Genomic DNA, 18,643 nt, shown 5'->3' on the forward strand with positions numbered 1-18,643 from the left:
ACGAAAACAAACGAAAACGAACTAAGCAAAAACAAGTAACAATGAATATGAGATGTTGGAGTACACAGAGAATAGACAGTAAATACCAATAAACTGTTATGGAACTAAAACAATGGAAAATAGACATAGCTGACAATGCAGAGTAAATATTTAAAAGATTGGACAACCAGAAATAAAAAAATAATCAGCGTAGACATAAAACTAAAACGAAAATATATAGTCATAATATGACAGTAAAGTGAAGAATAAGTTCTAGAAGAAACACTAGAAAACGTAAACCGGAAAGAAATTATATTGATAGAAGACCTTAATGCCAGAACTCGAAGAAACGATACTAACAAAATAGACCCATATGAGAAAATATCTTAAATGAGATTGGAATGAGACTGATTAACTTATGTGACCAGTATTCGTTAAAAATATGTAATAGTTTCTTTATTACTCTTCTTCTTCAAGTTCCGCTCCTATCGGAGATTGGAAATCATTCTGGCAATTATAATTTTGTTGGTTACGCGCCTGAATAGTTCAATTGCACTGCATACAAACCATTCACGGAGATTGCGTAGCCACGAGATTTTATGTCTTCCTACGCCTTTGATGATTTTTCCCTGCATTATACTCCTTAGTAGTTCGTATTTTTCACCCCTCATGATGTGCCCCAAGTATTCCAATTTCCTGATTTTTATGGAATTTAAAACTTCGCATTGTTTTCCTAGTTGTTCGAGAACTTGTTCGTTTGTTTTGCGATCCATCCATGATATTTTCAAAATACGTCGGTAACACCACATTTCGAATGCTTCTAGGTTTTTAATGTTGGATTTTTTAAGTGTCCAAGCTTCAACCCCATACAAAAGGGTAGAGAAAATATAACATCGAAGCATTCTTATTCTGAGCGATATATTGATATCGCGATTACAAAAGAGTTTTCTCATTCTATTAAAAGTTGACCGTGCAATTTCAATGCGGCATCTTATTTCTTTTGTCTGATCAGTATCTTCTGTGATCCATGCTCCAAGGTATTTGTACGAAGATATTTGTTCAATTTTTGTATTATCTAGTACCAGCTTAACTTTGATGTTTTGTGCTTTTGTAAATATTATGAACTTGGTTTTCTTCAAATTTATTTTTAGTCCATAATCGTTGCAATATATATTTAGTTGTTCAGCAAGGTGTTGCAGTTCTTCTAGTGTTCCTGCCAGAAGGACGGTGTCGTCATCATATCTTATGTTATTAAGTGGCTCACCGTTTATTATAAGGCCCTCACTGACTTCGACAAGCGCTAATTCTGAGATGGCTTCACTGTATAAATTGAATAACAAGGGTGATAAAATACAACCTTGGCGGACCCCACGGCGAATCTGGATATCCTCGGTTAGTTCATTTTCAACTTTCACTTTTGCTGTTTGGTTCCAATAGAGGTTACATATGATTCTAATGTCTCTACTGTCTATGTTATTTAATAAAATTTCTTTAAGCCGATTATGCTGCACTCTGACAAATGCCTTCTCAAAATCAATGAAACAGGCATATACTTCCTGATTTATATCTAAGCTTCCCTGCGAAAGAACACTTACAGCAAACAGTGCATCTCGTGTTCCCAGTCCTATCCTACATCCCATTTGTGTAATACTTATGCCTTCATCTAATTTCTTATATATTCTATTGTAAATTACTTTTAAAAACAATTTCAAAACATGACTTATTAAGGCTATGGTGCGATGTTCATTGCACTCCTTTGCATTGGCATTTTTGGGTAGCAATATGAATGTTGATTGGAGCCATTCTTTAGGTATTATACCTGTTCTATATATGGTATTGAATAGATCTTTATACAATCTACAATACAAAACCAGTTCTTAATAAAAAATCAATAATAAAGTGTGTAATTGTTAGACAAGACAATGACCAAGGTACAAGAAATGAATATAGCCATCTATAGATCAGGATATCAAGTATATGCATAAGAAATAACGATCACAACATACAAAAAATGAGGTTCAGAAGTGACTGGCCAACTCTCGGATAATTTGATGAACCTCAATGAATGAGAGATTAAAACGATCATCAAAATAATGACTTGATATTGTCGTTTAAATAAACACATATACAAACTAGGTAAGGAGAATGAACCATGGTGCAGAAAATGCGAATAGGAAGAAGAGACTGCCATACACATTCTATGCCATAGCCATGTGTTAAGTGATATGAGGGAGGAATTCACTGGTCAACTGATTGAACAATAAGAGAGCCTAAAACTACCAATAAGGCCTTCGTACAGGCCACAGGATTTATTAGTTTGTAACGAAAAACAGCTCAGGGGATCAAATAGAAGATCAGATATAATCTTATATAGATAAGAAATACTGAATTCTAGGAGCTGCATAATAGAGGGCGCCAATAAGTCTTAACCTGTGACTTAGTAAAGGACTCAAAATTGTCAGAAAACATATATGACCAAAGAACGGACAAAAATTTTAAATTAAAAAAAAAAAATTAACGCGACACTACCTCCCACACGACTTAAACCTGGTAGAACACCAGTGTTCATAATCGGACTTGATTCAAAATTTCATATGTAAAATACCAACCATCAAGCAGTAGTCTACCACATTTGATACATATCTGGACTAACTATAAATAATTCGGTTGTCAAAATACTTAAACTTTAACATGTCATAAGTAACACCAACACAAAAAAGGTGTTTCCAAGATAAACTAAAGAGAGTTCAAAAGAAGCAACACGATATTTATCAGAGCGGGACTGAACAAAACAAAAACACACGAGTAAAATCTTAAACTACCAAAACATAATTACCATCTCCTTTATTTTACCGAATAGTCAATTCGAACTTTTTATCCAGTTCGACGCAAACAAAAGAAATAAAAGAAATGAGTAAAAGATACTATGTAGGTTCTTAACAAATGTATTTGTTGTCTATAGAATGACATAAGAGATAAAAAAAATATTTTGATTATCGAAATCTACATATCATTAGGACAGGTAATAACTGCGCGTATCATACGCCTGGAATACAGGAACAAAACCGGTGGGTCAAAGACGAGTAAGGTCACAATTGGTAGAAATAGAAAAAAGGTTCCACCGTAAAGCAATGAAATTTTCGACGAAAATCGGGTTGATGCTCTAAGAGGACTACAAAAATGAAGCTATCTTGTAAGTATCTGGCGGAAGTCCTCACAAGTCGTTACTAGCCTTCCTCCGTATCTAGTACCTAGTAAGAGGCTTCACTCCATACGAATCCAACACAAGACCGTCAAACCACTATGAAAATTCATAGTTACATTTCAAACTTCACCATAGAACAAATTGTTACTAGAAAGTTTTTTTTGTTTTATACAAACAAAATGTCCTTAAAAATGAAGATGTAATATAAACAAAAAAATATAAAGTTATTCTAATTCTGGATTAGAAAACTCGTGATCCTCTTCTTTAGAGTAAAAAGGCTTAAGATCCTTAATGTGTCAATTACGTGCACAAGAACCATCCAAAGTCTTAAAAAAACTCAAATGTCCACAAAATTGCGGTTCGTGACGAAATAGAAACGTTAAAATGCTAATCTTAACGTAGCATTTTATCCAAATCAAAGTCAGACAACTCGTGATCTAAATCGCCTCTCAAACAAATAATCATTACATGAATGAAAAATAATTTAAATCTTTGATGTGTCAATAGCAACAGTACTAGAACAAAAATGATTTCAAACTCAATATACCCAACGTAATTTGCCAAACTCACAAAAATATATTTCAAGACAGTAGAACCAGTATCTGATTTCAAAAAAACTAACGCAGGGAAATACCTCACGATAGACTGCACTGGGTTCTTTCACCGATGACTTACATCATAGCACGCAAACAAATATATTATAATCGAAGGCTCCAGGGTAATCCACCTGAGACGTATATCTAATCGTAAAAAAACACATATCGTAATATAGAAGACTACAGAGTACTCACATATGTATCTTACATCGTATCTCGAAAAACAAACAAAACCAAAACCACTGTGAGGTTTTTTGAGTGAACTGAGTAAACTTTACCTGAATCGACGTGTCACAGTATTTTTTTACAATCGAAAAAATTAAGTATCGTGCAGCGATTGAATTTTTATTTTTGGAAAATTTAAAAGCAAAGGAAATTTTGAACGAATATTGAAAGTGTGTAAGAACTCTTCAATTAATACAGTAGAAAGATGAGTTGCTGAATTTAAACGTGGTCGTATAAGCCTTGAAGATGATTCACGTCAAAGACGTCCAAAAGCAGCAACAACACCAGAAATCATAGAAAAAATACTGGATATCGTATTGGAAAATCGTTGAGTGACTGAAAAAGATATAGTAGAAGCCTTAGTTATCTCATTGGGCTGTGTAAGCAATATTTTAACTGAAGTATTACGTCGATTCATCACTATGGGTGAGACTTGGGTATATCACCATGATCCTGAATCAAAACAAGAGGCTAAAGGGTGGTGTGAACCTGGTTCTTCGACTCCGAAACGAGCTCGTGTTCAATTCAAAAATCGGCCAAGAAGGTCTTAGCATTAGTTTTTTGGGATGCGAAACTAATTTTGTTTATGGATTACTTTCAAACTGCTAAAACAATAAATTTTGAATATTATTCTAGCCTCTTAGACCAACAAGAGATACAACAACAAACAACACTTAAAGACAGATAGATTAATGAAGAAAAAATCATGGATGACAGATGAGATCCTGAAACTAATGGACGAGAGAAGAGAAGCTAAAAATGACCCAGACAAATATAAAACCATAAATATATTAATAAGAACGAAAATAAGAGAAGCGAAAGAAAAAGAGGCAAGGGAAAGATGCGAAGAAATTGAGACTGTGCAGTCAAAGTACGATAGTCACAATGTACATAGGAAAGTTAAAGAACTCACAGGGGGACTAAGACGAAGGCAGAAAGCAAATATAACTGATTCTGACGGAAGCATCATCTTGGACAAACAGAGTAAAATAAGAACGTGGAAGGAATATCTAGAAAAACTATTTGAAGACCAAAGAGATAGCACCTTTGAGCTAGAAGAAGAGGTAAATGATGGACCAAGAATATTACAGCAGGAAGTCTATTCCGCAATAAAAGAGTTAAATAATGGCAAAGCGGCAGGTCCTGCTAATATAAAAGCAGAACTACTCAAACTAATGGACAACGAATCAATAGCAATAATCGCAAAGATATTCAACAACATATACAACTCTGAAGAAATACCAACAGAGTGGCTGAAATCTGAGTTTATTGCAGTTCCAAAAAAACCATGAGCATCGTACCTATAACCTATAAGCCTCATGAGTCATCTCCTAAAATTGTTCCTAAAGATAATTCATAAGAGAATCTACAAGCTGTGTGAAAGTCAAATTTTCCCCCAACCAGTTCGAGTTCACAAATGCTGTTAGTACTAGAGAGGCTTTTCCAGAGATGCAGAGATGTCAACTGCGACGTATACGCATGTCTGATTGACAACAAATCTCAGAGTTGAAGGTGAACACACTGACTATGTGAAAATCATGCGTGGAATGAGGCAAGGTTGTATTTTGTCACCTCTAATCTTCAATCTGTACTCTGAAAGAATATTTATCGAAGTTTTGCACGAAACTGAAAAAGTTATTCTACTAAATGGTTGCCGGCTAAACAACATCAGATATGCAGATGACACCATAGTATTTGCGGACAACTTAGAAGACCTACAAGTTCTTATGAACAAAATCACGTATTACAGTCAACAATATGGACTTAATATAAACGTTAAGAAGACAAAGCTTATAATAATTAGCAAGGAAAGGATAACAGAAGGTCAACTCTACGTCAACCAATACAACCAACACTACAACTACCTCGGCACCATAATAAATGAAGAATGGACCAACAACCAGGAGATTAGAGCATGCATCGGAACAGCTAGATCCACCTTCAATCGGATGGAGGCCTTCTTCAAGAGTCACAACCTCTCTCTTGATACAAAAGTAAGAATGCTGCGATGCTACGTCTTCTCTGTCCTTTTTTATGGTGTTGAATCGTGGACCTTGAACGAAGATATGTGCAGAAAAATGGAAGCATTTGAGATGTGGCTATATCGGAGAATACTTAAGATCCCGTGGACTGACTGAGTCACAAATGAGGAGGTCCTCAGAAAAATGAATAAGAACCGAGAGGTACTGACCACCATCAAATCTCGAAAGTTACAGTTCTTCGGACATATTATGCGAAATGAATCCAGATATGTTCTCCTTCAAGCCATTCTGCAAGTAAAAATATTTGGAAAACGAGTTCCAGGGAGAAGAACATCTTGGTTAAAGAACCTCAGAATCTGGTTCAATACAACATCTGTGCAGCTTTTCTGCACTGCTGCAGATAAGATAAAGATTGCCATGATGATCACCAACATTCGTAACGGATAGACACATCAAAAAGAAGAAGAACACCAACAAGAAAAAATTCGTGAAAAAAGACCTGGTTCTCAGAAGAAAAAATATACTTTTTGATCAGGACAATGCACCGTGTCATATGAGCATTTTGACAATTGTTAAAATACCAGAATTAATAAATTTCGAATTTGTGGAGCATCCATCGTATTCACCAGATTTGGGCCCTAGCGACTTACATCTGCTTCAATACCAAAAAATTTTATGCGTGAAAAGCGTTTTGCATCAAATGATGAGGCTATAAAAGCTGTAAAGTCCTGTTTCTCATTTCAGGGACGGAATTTATACATTGGAATCTCCTTGGAACAATTTTATTGATGTTCAGCTAGAGTATACTGAATAGTAAAGTGTATTTCAAACCATAAAATTCTGTGTTTCTTCACAAAATCGAATCAAACCGCAAAATTTATTACCACAGCCTATAATATGTTTGTTAAAAAAAATCAATCAATAATTGATCTAATTGTTCTAATTTAAACAAACTGATTCAAGATAGTTCGAATAAAAAATATCGAATATAATATATTGGCATAACTTACCCTTCCATACATTCCCATTAATTCTGCAGAATTTGGTAATGATTCTCCTCTAAAAAAATCATACAGAACTGCATAGAGTGACGAAAAATGTTCCATTCTAGTACTGTCGTTCTTCAAATTAGGATAATCTGTAGCATAGTGAAAGATAAAAATATAATATTGAAAAATGCCATTATGTTTGGTTATAATAACGGTAATAATGGTTATAATAACCTAGATGCGATTACAACAATATTTGCAGTTCGCCTCGATTTTGTCTCCTTCCTTTTTGGAAATATCAAATAGATATTAAGATTTGTCTGGCACTTCTTTATAAATTATCAAGCGACTTGTTTATAAATTAGATTCAAGGTTTTAATATTTATCTTAGTTTATTTTTGGAGTGTAATCGAAGCATTGGGAGCTTAGTAGTTGATAGTAAAATCCACCAAGCTTAATATTTACGCAACTGTCATAAATGCTATATACATAATAAGTGCTATATCACGGCCTCATTTTTTGTTCTTAGGTTATTAAGTTAGACAAAAAATCAAGTATAATGCATTTATTGAATTTTTATTTTTGATGGTTTAAAAACAAAGGAAATATATAAACGACTATTGAAAATGTAGTATAAGGACTCTTCGCCTTCAATTAGTACAGTAGAAAGATGGGTTACTGAATTTAAACGTGATCGTACAAACTTTGAAGACGATCCAAGTCAAGAACGTCCAAAAACAGCACCAATACCAAAAATCGTAGAAAAAATACAGTATATCGTAGGGGAAAATCGTCTAATGGCAAAGAGATTTAGTAAAAGCCCTACACATATAATTGGACAGTGTAAGCAATATTGTGACTTTGGGTTGCAGAAAACTATGTTCATTTGCTAACAAAGGAACAAAAACACATTCGAATGCGACTTTCTCAGCAACATTTATAGCGTTTACGAAAGAATAAAGTGGATTTTGTCCATCGATTCATCAGTATGGAGGAGACTTGGGTCTACCACTATGATCTTGAATAAAAACAAGATGTTAAAGTGTGGTGTGAACCTCGTTCTTCGGCTCCGAAACGAGTTCATGTCCAGAAATCGGCCAAAAAGGTAGCATCAGTTTTTTGGGATGCGAAAGGAATTTTTTTTATGGTTTACTTATAAACTGGTAAAACAATAAATTCTGAATATTATTGTAAAAAAATACCTAAAAAAATTTATGTGCGAAAAACGCTTTTATCAAATGATTAGGGCATAACAGCTGTGGAAGCTTAGTTTGCATTCCCTTAAAACAGCTTTCAGATTGTGGGTATGAAATCGACCTTTTTCAACAAAAGACACCTCCCTATAATGTTGAACATGGTCTGATACAAACTCTAACATACTGAACATGAGAGAAAATGTTAATCAATACTTTTACATATTTTTTTTATATTTAATTTATAAAGCGATATACTCATAAATCATAAAGCGATTAACTTACGTGACATCAAATCTTTAAACGTTCTAAACCTTATATCAGTATAATAAGATTTAGTATTAAGTCCACCCTTTTCTAATATCTTTATAAGTCTTGCTAACAATCTTCCAGAATCAGGCAATATTCTTGGGCTTATTTGTTTTAGATATTTACATTCTAATTTATGCACTGTCCATCCTTCTCGCTGACACGCTCTCCCACAATAATAAGTATATCTGCAGACTGAACATTTAAATAACTGACCCCTAAAATGAGTTTTAATTATACACTTGGTTGGAATTCAATGGATAGAATAGAATACAAATGTACTTGGTTAGAATAAAATATTTACCAACATTGAAGTAATACTAAAAACAGTGGTATAGTAGGCAGTACTGTAGACTAGCGCAAAGCTTCATACTATGTTTTCTGTATTTTTAAATTTTAAATAATATTGAAATTGAATAAAGTAATTTTATTATTTATTTATTATTTTTTTATTTTACGATTTTTTACAATCATCGATTTAAAAAAATGGATTTATTTTAACAATTTTTTGTACATTCGAAAGTACATAAAACCCCCTTTAGTTAATATTCTTGTTATAGATTTTAAAAAAGTTAAAAAGTAATTATTACAACGCCATTTAAAAATTATAATTAAAAAATTATTACAACGCCAGTATAGAAGCTTCACTACAAAAATAATGAATTGATACTTGTGGAAAAAAATCTGTGTTCAATATTAAAAAAAAAAAAAGATGTTTAGATGAAACTTTACGGTGTTTGATGAAAATATATTATTTATCATGAATTAAGTAATAAAAGGCGTCAATAAGGGAAGAGGATGCAGAATGGGGAAGAATGAAATTAAAATTCTCTGTTACGCAGACAATGCAATATTGGTAGCCCAAAATGAAAATAGCCCAAAGACTAGTTCACAGATTTAATACAAGAGCAAAAGACCAACTCAGAAAACTAGAACAAAAGTAATCAGTAAAAAACCAATAAGATGTAAATTGAAGTCTATGGAGGTAGCATTGAACAAGTAATGGAAATAAAGTACCAGTGATTACACTGTCCATCTATGAAAATGTTGAAAAAGAAGTAAAAGATGAAGTACAAAGTGCAAATAGATTAGCAGAATGCCGTAATAACACTATATGGCATAACCGATACATTAACTGTGAGATGAAATCAAGAATCCATAAGGCCAGTTTTAGACCAATAATGACGTATGCATTAGAAACAAGACCCAACACAGCCAAAATATAGAGAGTGCTGGAAATAGCAGAAATGAGAATACTCAGATGAATTACAGGAAACACATTGAGAGATTGAATAAGGAGTGACGAGATCAGAACAAAATGTAATGTACAGGGTATAAACGAGTGGATCCTAAATAAAAACAAAATAATTGAACAATCACATCAGTAGAATGGCGGACACAAGAGTCATTAAAATAGCAAGGGACAAATCACCAAGTGGTAGAAGCATCGGCCGAGTAAGAGATAAAGTGAAAATCTTCCAGAGTCAACAACCCGCCAATGAACAATCATAATTGCTTATCTAAAAAAATTAGAATTAAATTAGAAATAAGAAAATAAACTGGAAAAAATTGATGATGGAAAGTTATAATGAATTGTACAAAATCATCTTCTTTTAACATAAAACGGATACTGCACAGGCTCAAAATTTTGAAGAAAATGACCAAACCTCATCAAATGAAAATTATTATTTGAGAAGGGTAAAATTGCGAAATGGTATAAACAGTATATATTTTTTCTGTTTTTTTTTTGTCTATTTACTATCCAAGAAATTTTCTCAGTAGTTTGGTAGACAAATTTAATGTTGTAACAAGTTGTGACAACAAATGATGACAAGTGAATGATCAAAGAGGCTTTCGCAACAAAAATTCTAATATACTGTATCTTTTGTAATGATACATTGTATTCAGGGTTTATACACCATCGTCTCTGTAATTGTTGCTTCAGGAAGTTTCCTCTGCAAATACAGCATCTAAGCGTAACAGGAAGAACAGTAAGTTATGCTTGTTCCTGCATAACTTTTGACAATGTTTGCATCAGTTGCAGACGAAAAGTTAAATAGAAATAATTATAGAAGGCGGCCTATTCCCGAAAACAATGTGCCATTACATGTATAGGATATTTATTTATTTATTTAACCTTTAAAACACAAAATGATTGTTTTACATTCAAAGAGTGCTTACTACTGCTAAAAACTAATAACTATATTAAAAACTAAACCTAGACAGAATAAAACAAGTAAAAACACTATCTAAAAACATCTAAATTAAATTTTAATACAACAAATTTTGCAGAAATTTGTTTCAAAAGCAAATTTTATTTGTTTCACAGAAGAATTTAAAAAGCCTATATCACATATATGGTTACCATAATGTATAGTTACATTCTTCTATCATCTTATTTATGGGTGAACAATCAGTCTTATTAGTTGAGAACAGTTGTTTGTTATTAATTCTTAGATGTATTTTTGGAACATTAAATTTAATATTAATTATAAAAAAGCAATCTTTATATTTAATGTGATTTACAACATAGTATATAAAAAGGGCTGAATGAAAATCTTTTCTATTATTCAGTAGCTGAACTTTAAAACAAGTTAACATAGCATTATAGGAAATCATGTATGGATAGATACCAAACTTTCTGACATAAAGAAACCTCAAGAATCGTTTTTGAACCTTTTCAATCAGATCAACATTGAATTCGGCTTGTGAATTATAATAGAGGCATACTCCAAGTAAGGTCTTACCAGTGCATTGTATAATAATGATATTAGAGTTTCAAATCTTTTAAAAAATTTTGAATTACGAATTATGAAGCCAAGAGTTCTGTATGCCTTTCCAATGATGATCCAATAATGTGCATTAAATCTCAAATTTTGCTGAAACATTACTCCAAGATCTTTGCAAGTGTTCTTTCTTCCAAGTACAGTGCTAGAAATTTTGTATTATTTCTCCATGTATTGTGTTTTTCGAGTGATAGTAAAAACATGACATTTAGAAGTGTTTAGAAACATTTTGTTATCTTCGAATCATTGATTTACTGAGTTCAGATCACATTGCAGCATCTCAGAGTCCTGTAGAGTTGAAATTTCTCTAAAAATGTTAAAATCATCTGCAAATAGCAGGCTTGTCAAAAACTTCACTCAGTGAGGCAAATCTTTAATAAATATGAGAGTGAGAGAGCAATGCAGACGGTTTTGTTTGACTGGAAGGGTGCGCTGGAGTGCGGGAAAATGATTGGTGTGGTTTTCTTAGACTTTAAACGTGCATTTGAAACCATAAACAGACAACTGCTATTGAGAAAGATGGAAAGGTATGGCTTTGGTGAAAAAATTATAAAGTGGTTTCAAGAATATTTGACTGATAGAACACAAGTGACAAAATATGGTGCCATTTCATCGGCTCAGACATCTCTGTATGGTGTGCCACAGGGAACTGTGTTAGGTCCTACTCTTTTCATACTGTATATAAATGATATTGTTGATGTTGTTAAAAAGTGTAAGGTACAGTTGTTTGCCGATGATACTGTGATATATGCAATAGGGAATAAGGTAGATGAAATAATCGATATAATAAATGAAGAGATATGTAATATATTAAAATGGCTCGATAATAATTCCTTAAGTCTTAATGTAAATAAAACAAAAATGATGCTTATAAAGAATAAGAATTTTAAATTAAATAACATAATAAAAGATGTAAAAATTAATAATATTGCTTTGGAGAGAGTGGTTCAGTATAAGTATTTGGGATGTATTATAGATGAAAATTTAAGTTTTGTTGAACATTTTAAGTTTGTTACAAACAAAATAGCAAAAAAAATCTATGCATTGGGAAGAATGTCAAAAAATTTAAGTTGCTGGTCTAGGTTGACCATATATAAATCGATTATTGCTCCCCATCTCTATTTTTGCTCTACATTGCTGTTTTTAATGAATGCTTCTCAAATGAATGTACTGCAGAAAAAACAAAATAAAGCCTTAAGGATAATATTAGGATGTAGTGTATACACTAGTAGAACTGACATGCTAACAATGGCAAATGTTTTAAGTGTAAGACAGACAATTGTATGTAATAGTATGATTTTTGTTTATAAAATGTTAAATGGTCTGATACCTGTGCATTTGTGTAATAATTGTACCTTTGTTCGAGATGTACATGAACACAACACACATTCTAGAAATAACTTTTATCTGAATAGGATCAACACTAATTTTGGTCAGAACAATCTTTTTTATAGGGGATTAAAGCAATACAATGAATTACCGGAAAACATTAAGGCTTCTGGAAACTTAGCTCAATTTAAAAATTTATGTAAGATATATGTTAAGCAAAGCATTGTGATTTAATTTTAAGGGTATAAATTGATGTATTTATATGTATATTTTTCTAGCCATGTGCTATTAATAAAGATTATTATTATTATTATTATTATTATTATATAGCAAACAGAAGAGGACCCAAGTTGCTACATTGTGGTACACCTGATGTCGACATAAATGGCTTAGATAAACTGTTCCCCACTTAACTTGATTTAACCAATCAGAAAGATATGACCACATAAATATACATACTTCTGAATCAAAATCAAATTTGCTTTGATTTTCAATAAGTATAGAGTGATCAATCTTATCAAAAGCTTTGGTACAGTCAGTAAAAATGACATCCAGCTGAGTTTTATTATTTATGGCCCTTGCTGTAGAACTTGTAAAAACACACAAATTTGACATGGTGGACTTCCCTGGTAAAAAACCATGTTGTTCTGGACAGAACCTATCTCCAAAGTAATTCAAAATATTGTTATAAAGCACATTAAAGCACACATATTGTAAAGAATAAAGCAAAATTTAAACAAATTTAAACTTTAAACAAAGTACCAATCTTTCTGTATATCTGTAAAATTCACTTTATTTTTAAATTGTACTATTAACGGCCCTGTACATTCTTACAATGAAAAAAACTTTGAATATTAAGTATCACATACAAAGACTGACATTTATAGGATTGGCCACCTGTAAAAATTGTTGTTATTTCTTTGATTCTTTGACATGAACCCCAAGAGATTGTACCTATTTAAAGAGTCTAAAATTTCATTGAGAAGTTTTAATGTATTATCAAGAAGTTTGCAAACATGTAGAACCCTTAGTTATATTTAAAATAAATACTGTATATATTTAAAAGTTGATTTGAATTAAGTTAAAAAAAATAGTTCTTCTATTTAAACTTTAATATATTTTTGTGGTTATAACTGGCTATTACAAATATCTTCAAAATATAAAGCCTGTAGCTGATATATTTTAAATCATCTATAAAATTGTCCTGTCATCAATAAAATTAAGTTTGCAGGAAACAAAAATAATGGTATTATAAAAACATTAAAAGAGAAATAGTATATAATAAGAAGTGTATACTTTTATGATGTAACTTAAGTATATTTTGTGCAAAGTTACATTTTAATAAGAAAGTTGAGAAGAATGGGAAAATATAATTTAATCACAATATTTAATTTATTTCAAATAAAAGTATATTTTTTTCATAATTACTTACTTCTGAAAACAGAAATCACACCTATCAGTCCGAAACTTCTCACAGAGTATATACACAAAGGGCTTTTCTTCTAATATTAAACCTCCTTGAGGTACTTCCTTTTTGTTATTAATTTTCATTTTTTGTTAATAATTTTCATTTCTTTTATTAGGTACTGAAAATTTGGAAGTTATTATATAGAAATGTTGAAAGGAAAAAATTTACAAAAGTAGCAAATCTATTTTTGTTTTTCTATTTTATTTCTGTTAGTTAAAAATAGATTTTAACTTAAAATTATAGGTATTTAACTAAAATAACTTACCCACTATACCTACTACAAAAATAAAAATATAACTGTGTTATGTGTTTAGAAATTAGAAATAGAGAAATAGGGGTAAAAGAAAAGTATAGAGAAAGTGCCGATCACGTGCCGATGAAGTTAGCTACAAATGAGGGACAGATTTCTATTTGGCAGTGTTGCCATATCACAAATAAATCTCGAAAGAGCATGCGATATAATATTAATGTTACTTACCATTCTTTTTAACTTTTTAAAAGAAGTTTAATTAATTTAAATTTAATTTATTATAATTTAAATTAACTTTAATTTTTTAAGCTTTTAAATTCTTAAGTTTTTAAGGTATTCAGGTACCATTTCATCCCAAAATTATATGAAAATAGGCATAAAAGTGAAATCTGCTGAACATCTGTTGCAATCTGGCAACTAGAGTTTTCAAAGTTTTGACAATATTGCCAAGTTTATTTGCTAATCTACCAAAGGCCAATTATAAAATTTTTTTTCTAATAACTAACTGCAATTAATATCAAAGCAAACAAATATTCATTCGATCGTGGTTTATATAAATCTAAAAATTTTTAAAAAATACCCGATTTCATAAAATAATATAATAAAAATGTACTGTTTCAAAGCATATTTGAGGCATAAAACATATACATAATAAGGACATGGCAATACCGCAAACACAAATTTGACGGATCATTTGTAGCTAACTTCATCGGCACTTTCTCTATACTTTTGCCATCGAGCAAAAAGACAAAAGAGGGAATGTAAATGTAGTGGGGGCAAAAATATTGTTAGACGGGAAGTGCCATCTTGAGAGGCCACATTAAACAAGGAAAGAGAGACTCTTTCCTTGTTTAAGAAATCAAATTTAGTTAGGCTATGTTATTTCTGATTGTCCCAACTGTCACATGAAAGATTATTTGTATTTTCTATTGAAGTTTTTTAACAATTGCTTCACATTTTAGACTATTATTGTTATTATTTAGTTAAAACTTTATTGTGTCCTAGTTTAAAAAAAAGTATTTTAAGTGTATTATGTATTAATATTATGTAATATTAATATTATCTAATATAACAAATAAATAGAAAAATTAGAACCCCTACACCACTGTATGATTATTGTGAAGTGCCATGAAATTTAAATTTGGCGCATTCGCATTTCCGGATATGTCCGCCATCAGAGGCCACTTTTTTGGCTCCTTTTCCTTTTCATAACGATTATATTCCCTCTTTTGTCTTTTTGTTCGATGACTTTTGCCGGAAATAGGTTAATTATTCTAAAGACCTGTATGTGTATGGGGCAGTCCAGAGATATGTAAGACTCTTACATATCTCTGGGGCAGTCCAACACATAACCTCAAACCGAACTGTCAAAATGTCTGGAGGGCAAACAATCGATAGAATAGCATTGTGATTTGCAGTAATAGACAAATATAATTGTAGCTATTCAAATATAATTAGTAGCTGACCTAATAATTGATAAAAAGTAATTTTCTTTAATATATTTCTTATTCACATTGATTACATGAAGATTATTGATTATTGTGAAGTGTCATGAAATTTAAATTTGGCGCATTCGCATTTCCGGATATGTCCGCCATCAGAGGCCACTTTTTTGGCTCCTTTTCCTTTTCATAACGATTAGATTCCCTCTTTTGTCTTTTTGTTCGATGACTTTTGCCGGAAATAGGTTAATTATTCTAAAGACCTGTATGTGTATGGGGCAGTCCAGAGATATGTAAGACTTGGTAAGACCCATCGAGCAAAAAGACAAAAGAGGGAATGTAAAGGTAGTGGGGGCAAAAATATTGTTAGACAGGAAGTGCCATCTTGAGAGGCCAAATTAAACAAGGAAAGATAGTCTTTCCTTGTTTAAGAAATCAAATTTAGTTGGGTTATGTTATTATTTGTCCCAACTGTCACATGAAATCTTATTTATATTGAAGTTTTTTAACAATTGTTTCACATTTTAGACTGTCATCGTTAATATTTAATTAAAATTTTCTCGTCTAAGACACATTCTGAAAAATATTTTATAGCTACTGTTAATAAAGTGTCGGAAAATTTAAATATGGCGCATTCGCATTTCCGGATATGTCCGCCATCAGAGGCCACTTTTTTGGTCGCCTTTTCATAACGATTAGATTCCCTCTTTTGTCTTTTTTCTCGATGGTAAGACCACAGTATAGTTGTTATCTATACTGTGGTAAGACTCTTACATATCTCTGGGGCAGTCCAACACATAACCTCAAACCGAACTGTCAAAATGTCTGGAGGGCGGAGCGGAGGGCAAACAATAGATAGATAGCATTGTGATTTGCAGTAATAGACAAATATAATTGTAGTTATTCAAATATAATTAGTAGCTGACCTAATAATTGATAAAAAGTAATTTTCTTTAATATATTTCTTATTCACATTGATTACATGAAGATAATTATAATTTAATTATTAATATATACTTATAATGATTGATAAGAATTTACTTTTATATATTAGTGTATTCGGCATTCGGCATATCGCTAATATTTCTCAGTTATAGATTTAGCTTCATTTAAACATTTTAGTGTTACACAAAATAAGCTGCTGAAATTAAAATAACATATACAATTTTAACATTTTTGAACTAGGTGAGACTCAAACCATTTTTTTATAATATAGTAAAGACATTTACACCTTTTTAATTGATAAGAAACCTAAATGTTTATTAATTTGATGAATGTTATTTTGTTTCAGAAATGGATTGAAGTCATTACTTTAAGAACTTGAAATTGGAGAATCCTGATGTAGCAAGCAGATATTTAGAGAAATTGAAACTAATCAACAACATAGATCCATATACTATTTCAGAAGGTGAATTAAGTTTCAATCCAAATGATTCCCCCCCAATAAGTAGCATAGATGTAGTGAGCTATTAGTGTTGAGCACCAGTTTTTACACACAACAGCAAATGAAAGCCTACAAGCATACAAATACTTCGAAGCAGGTTTTGTGAGTCATTGTGGGTCAAAAGTTGTAAATGACAAGTTTATGACATTAGGCAAAGTGAGTATCGCATTTGAGGAGCAAACATTTAATGCTAGTTGTTACAATATATTAACTTGTTCTTTTATTGTTACAGATTAAACATTCACAAAAAATGAACGAGCCATCACTACAAGCATGGGTTTTGTGTAACCAAGATGGAAGTGTAGAAACAGGACATTGTACATGCATGGCAGGTGCAGGAGAAGTGTGTAGCCATGTTGTTGCAATATTGTATGCACTACAATATATAGCTGAATCAAAAGATACTGTATCATGTACAGATGTGAGGTCCCTCTGGAATGTGCCCAAAACTGCAAAGGTTAAATGTAAACCAATTAGAGGTATTGATTTTGGCCAAATATTTTCTGGATCAAGAATTCCCTCAAAAGTGCCTTGCATGAGTGATGACCATATTGTGCAGTTTTTGACTGATATCGAAGAAGCTGGAAGTTCATCCGTTTTAAGCAGAGTGACAGAACCATTTGCTGAACGAATGGCTGAGTGATTAAGAAGAATGTCGACATCGCCAATTAACCCATTTTCTTCGTTATATAATGACAAGTACATTTCATACACATACATTCAGTTAATTGAAGTTGTTGATAACTTGGTTATAACTTTGGATGAAAGTGAATGTATAACCATTGAAAAGAGTACACAAGACCAAAGTAAGTCAGGACAATGGTTTCATCAAAGAAGAGGAAGAATAAGAGTATCAAATTTTAAAGCAGCTGCCAATTCTCGCATTGAAAAACCACCATTATCCCTGTTTGATTCCTTTGGTCATATATATATTAAACAAGAGGTTCATTCAGAATCTTTATTATAGCAATCAAGAAGTTACAAGTTACATGACCCTAGCCGGAATGGCCGTACCGGATGACATGCGTCTGTCATCGGTCTTCTTCTCTTTTACCTTTAACATAATATATTACACGTTCCCCTTTTTTTTTTTCTTAGATAGTACAAAACTAAAATACAAATTCAACTAAAATACAAATACAAACAAGTAAAAACAAATACAAACAATTTCAATTTAACACATAGTCCTTTAAATATGTAGGAGGCTTGTGAGATCTCTTATTTGTTTTAATGATAGTGTTACCTTCCTCCTCATCTCTTACATTCAGTAGGTTATCTGAAATGCAAGTGTTATTTTTAAATCTAGGTAAATCAACAATAACGTCATTATTTAAATTAACATTTTCAAACATCTCAATCTCAATATCAGTAAGACCTTCATGGTCACTATGATTTTCACAGATATCACTATCATTCTGACTTACAATTTTAATATCAGATTTAGTT

At 31.7% G+C, this 18,643-nt stretch overlaps 2 protein-coding genes across 7 annotated transcripts in view; one reads left to right on the forward strand and one right to left on the reverse strand.

Annotated features, from left to right (window-relative positions):
• Smyd3 (SET and MYND domain containing, class 3) overlaps positions 1 to 14,458 on the reverse strand; it is a 378,835-nt gene extending 364,377 nt beyond the window's left edge. For all 6 annotated transcript variants that reach the window (XR_011950715.1, XR_011950716.1, XM_072529872.1 and 3 more), the window contains exons 1-4: positions 14,327 to 14,458; positions 14,026 to 14,179; positions 8,455 to 8,696; positions 6,998 to 7,125 (exon numbers count right to left, since the gene is read on the reverse strand). Coding sequence is in view for 4 of the 6 variants with exons in the window: in XM_072529872.1 (XP_072385973.1) it covers positions 6,998 to 7,125; positions 8,455 to 8,696; positions 14,026 to 14,144 (489 nt within the window). In the remaining 2 variants the exon portion in view is untranslated. The remainder of the gene's footprint in view (positions 1 to 6,997; positions 7,126 to 8,454; positions 8,697 to 14,025; positions 14,180 to 14,326) is intronic.
• Positions 14,459 to 16,592: 2,134 nt separating this feature from the next.
• LOC140439744 (uncharacterized) lies at positions 16,593 to 18,328 on the forward strand. The gene is made up of 3 exons (XM_072529874.1): positions 16,593 to 16,696; positions 17,045 to 17,353; positions 17,430 to 18,328. The coding sequence occupies exons 2-3, from the start codon at positions 17,339 to 17,341 to the stop codon at positions 17,838 to 17,840; spliced, it is 426 nt and encodes a 141-aa protein (XP_072385975.1). The 5' UTR covers positions 16,593 to 16,696; positions 17,045 to 17,338; the 3' UTR covers positions 17,841 to 18,328.
• The last annotated feature ends 315 nt before the right edge of the window (positions 18,329 to 18,643 follow it).

The sequence above is a fragment of the Diabrotica undecimpunctata genome, chromosome 4 (genome assembly GCF_040954645.1).
Source record: "Diabrotica undecimpunctata isolate CICGRU chromosome 4, icDiaUnde3, whole genome shotgun sequence".
NCBI lineage: Eukaryota > Metazoa > Arthropoda > Insecta > Coleoptera > Chrysomelidae > Diabrotica > Diabrotica undecimpunctata.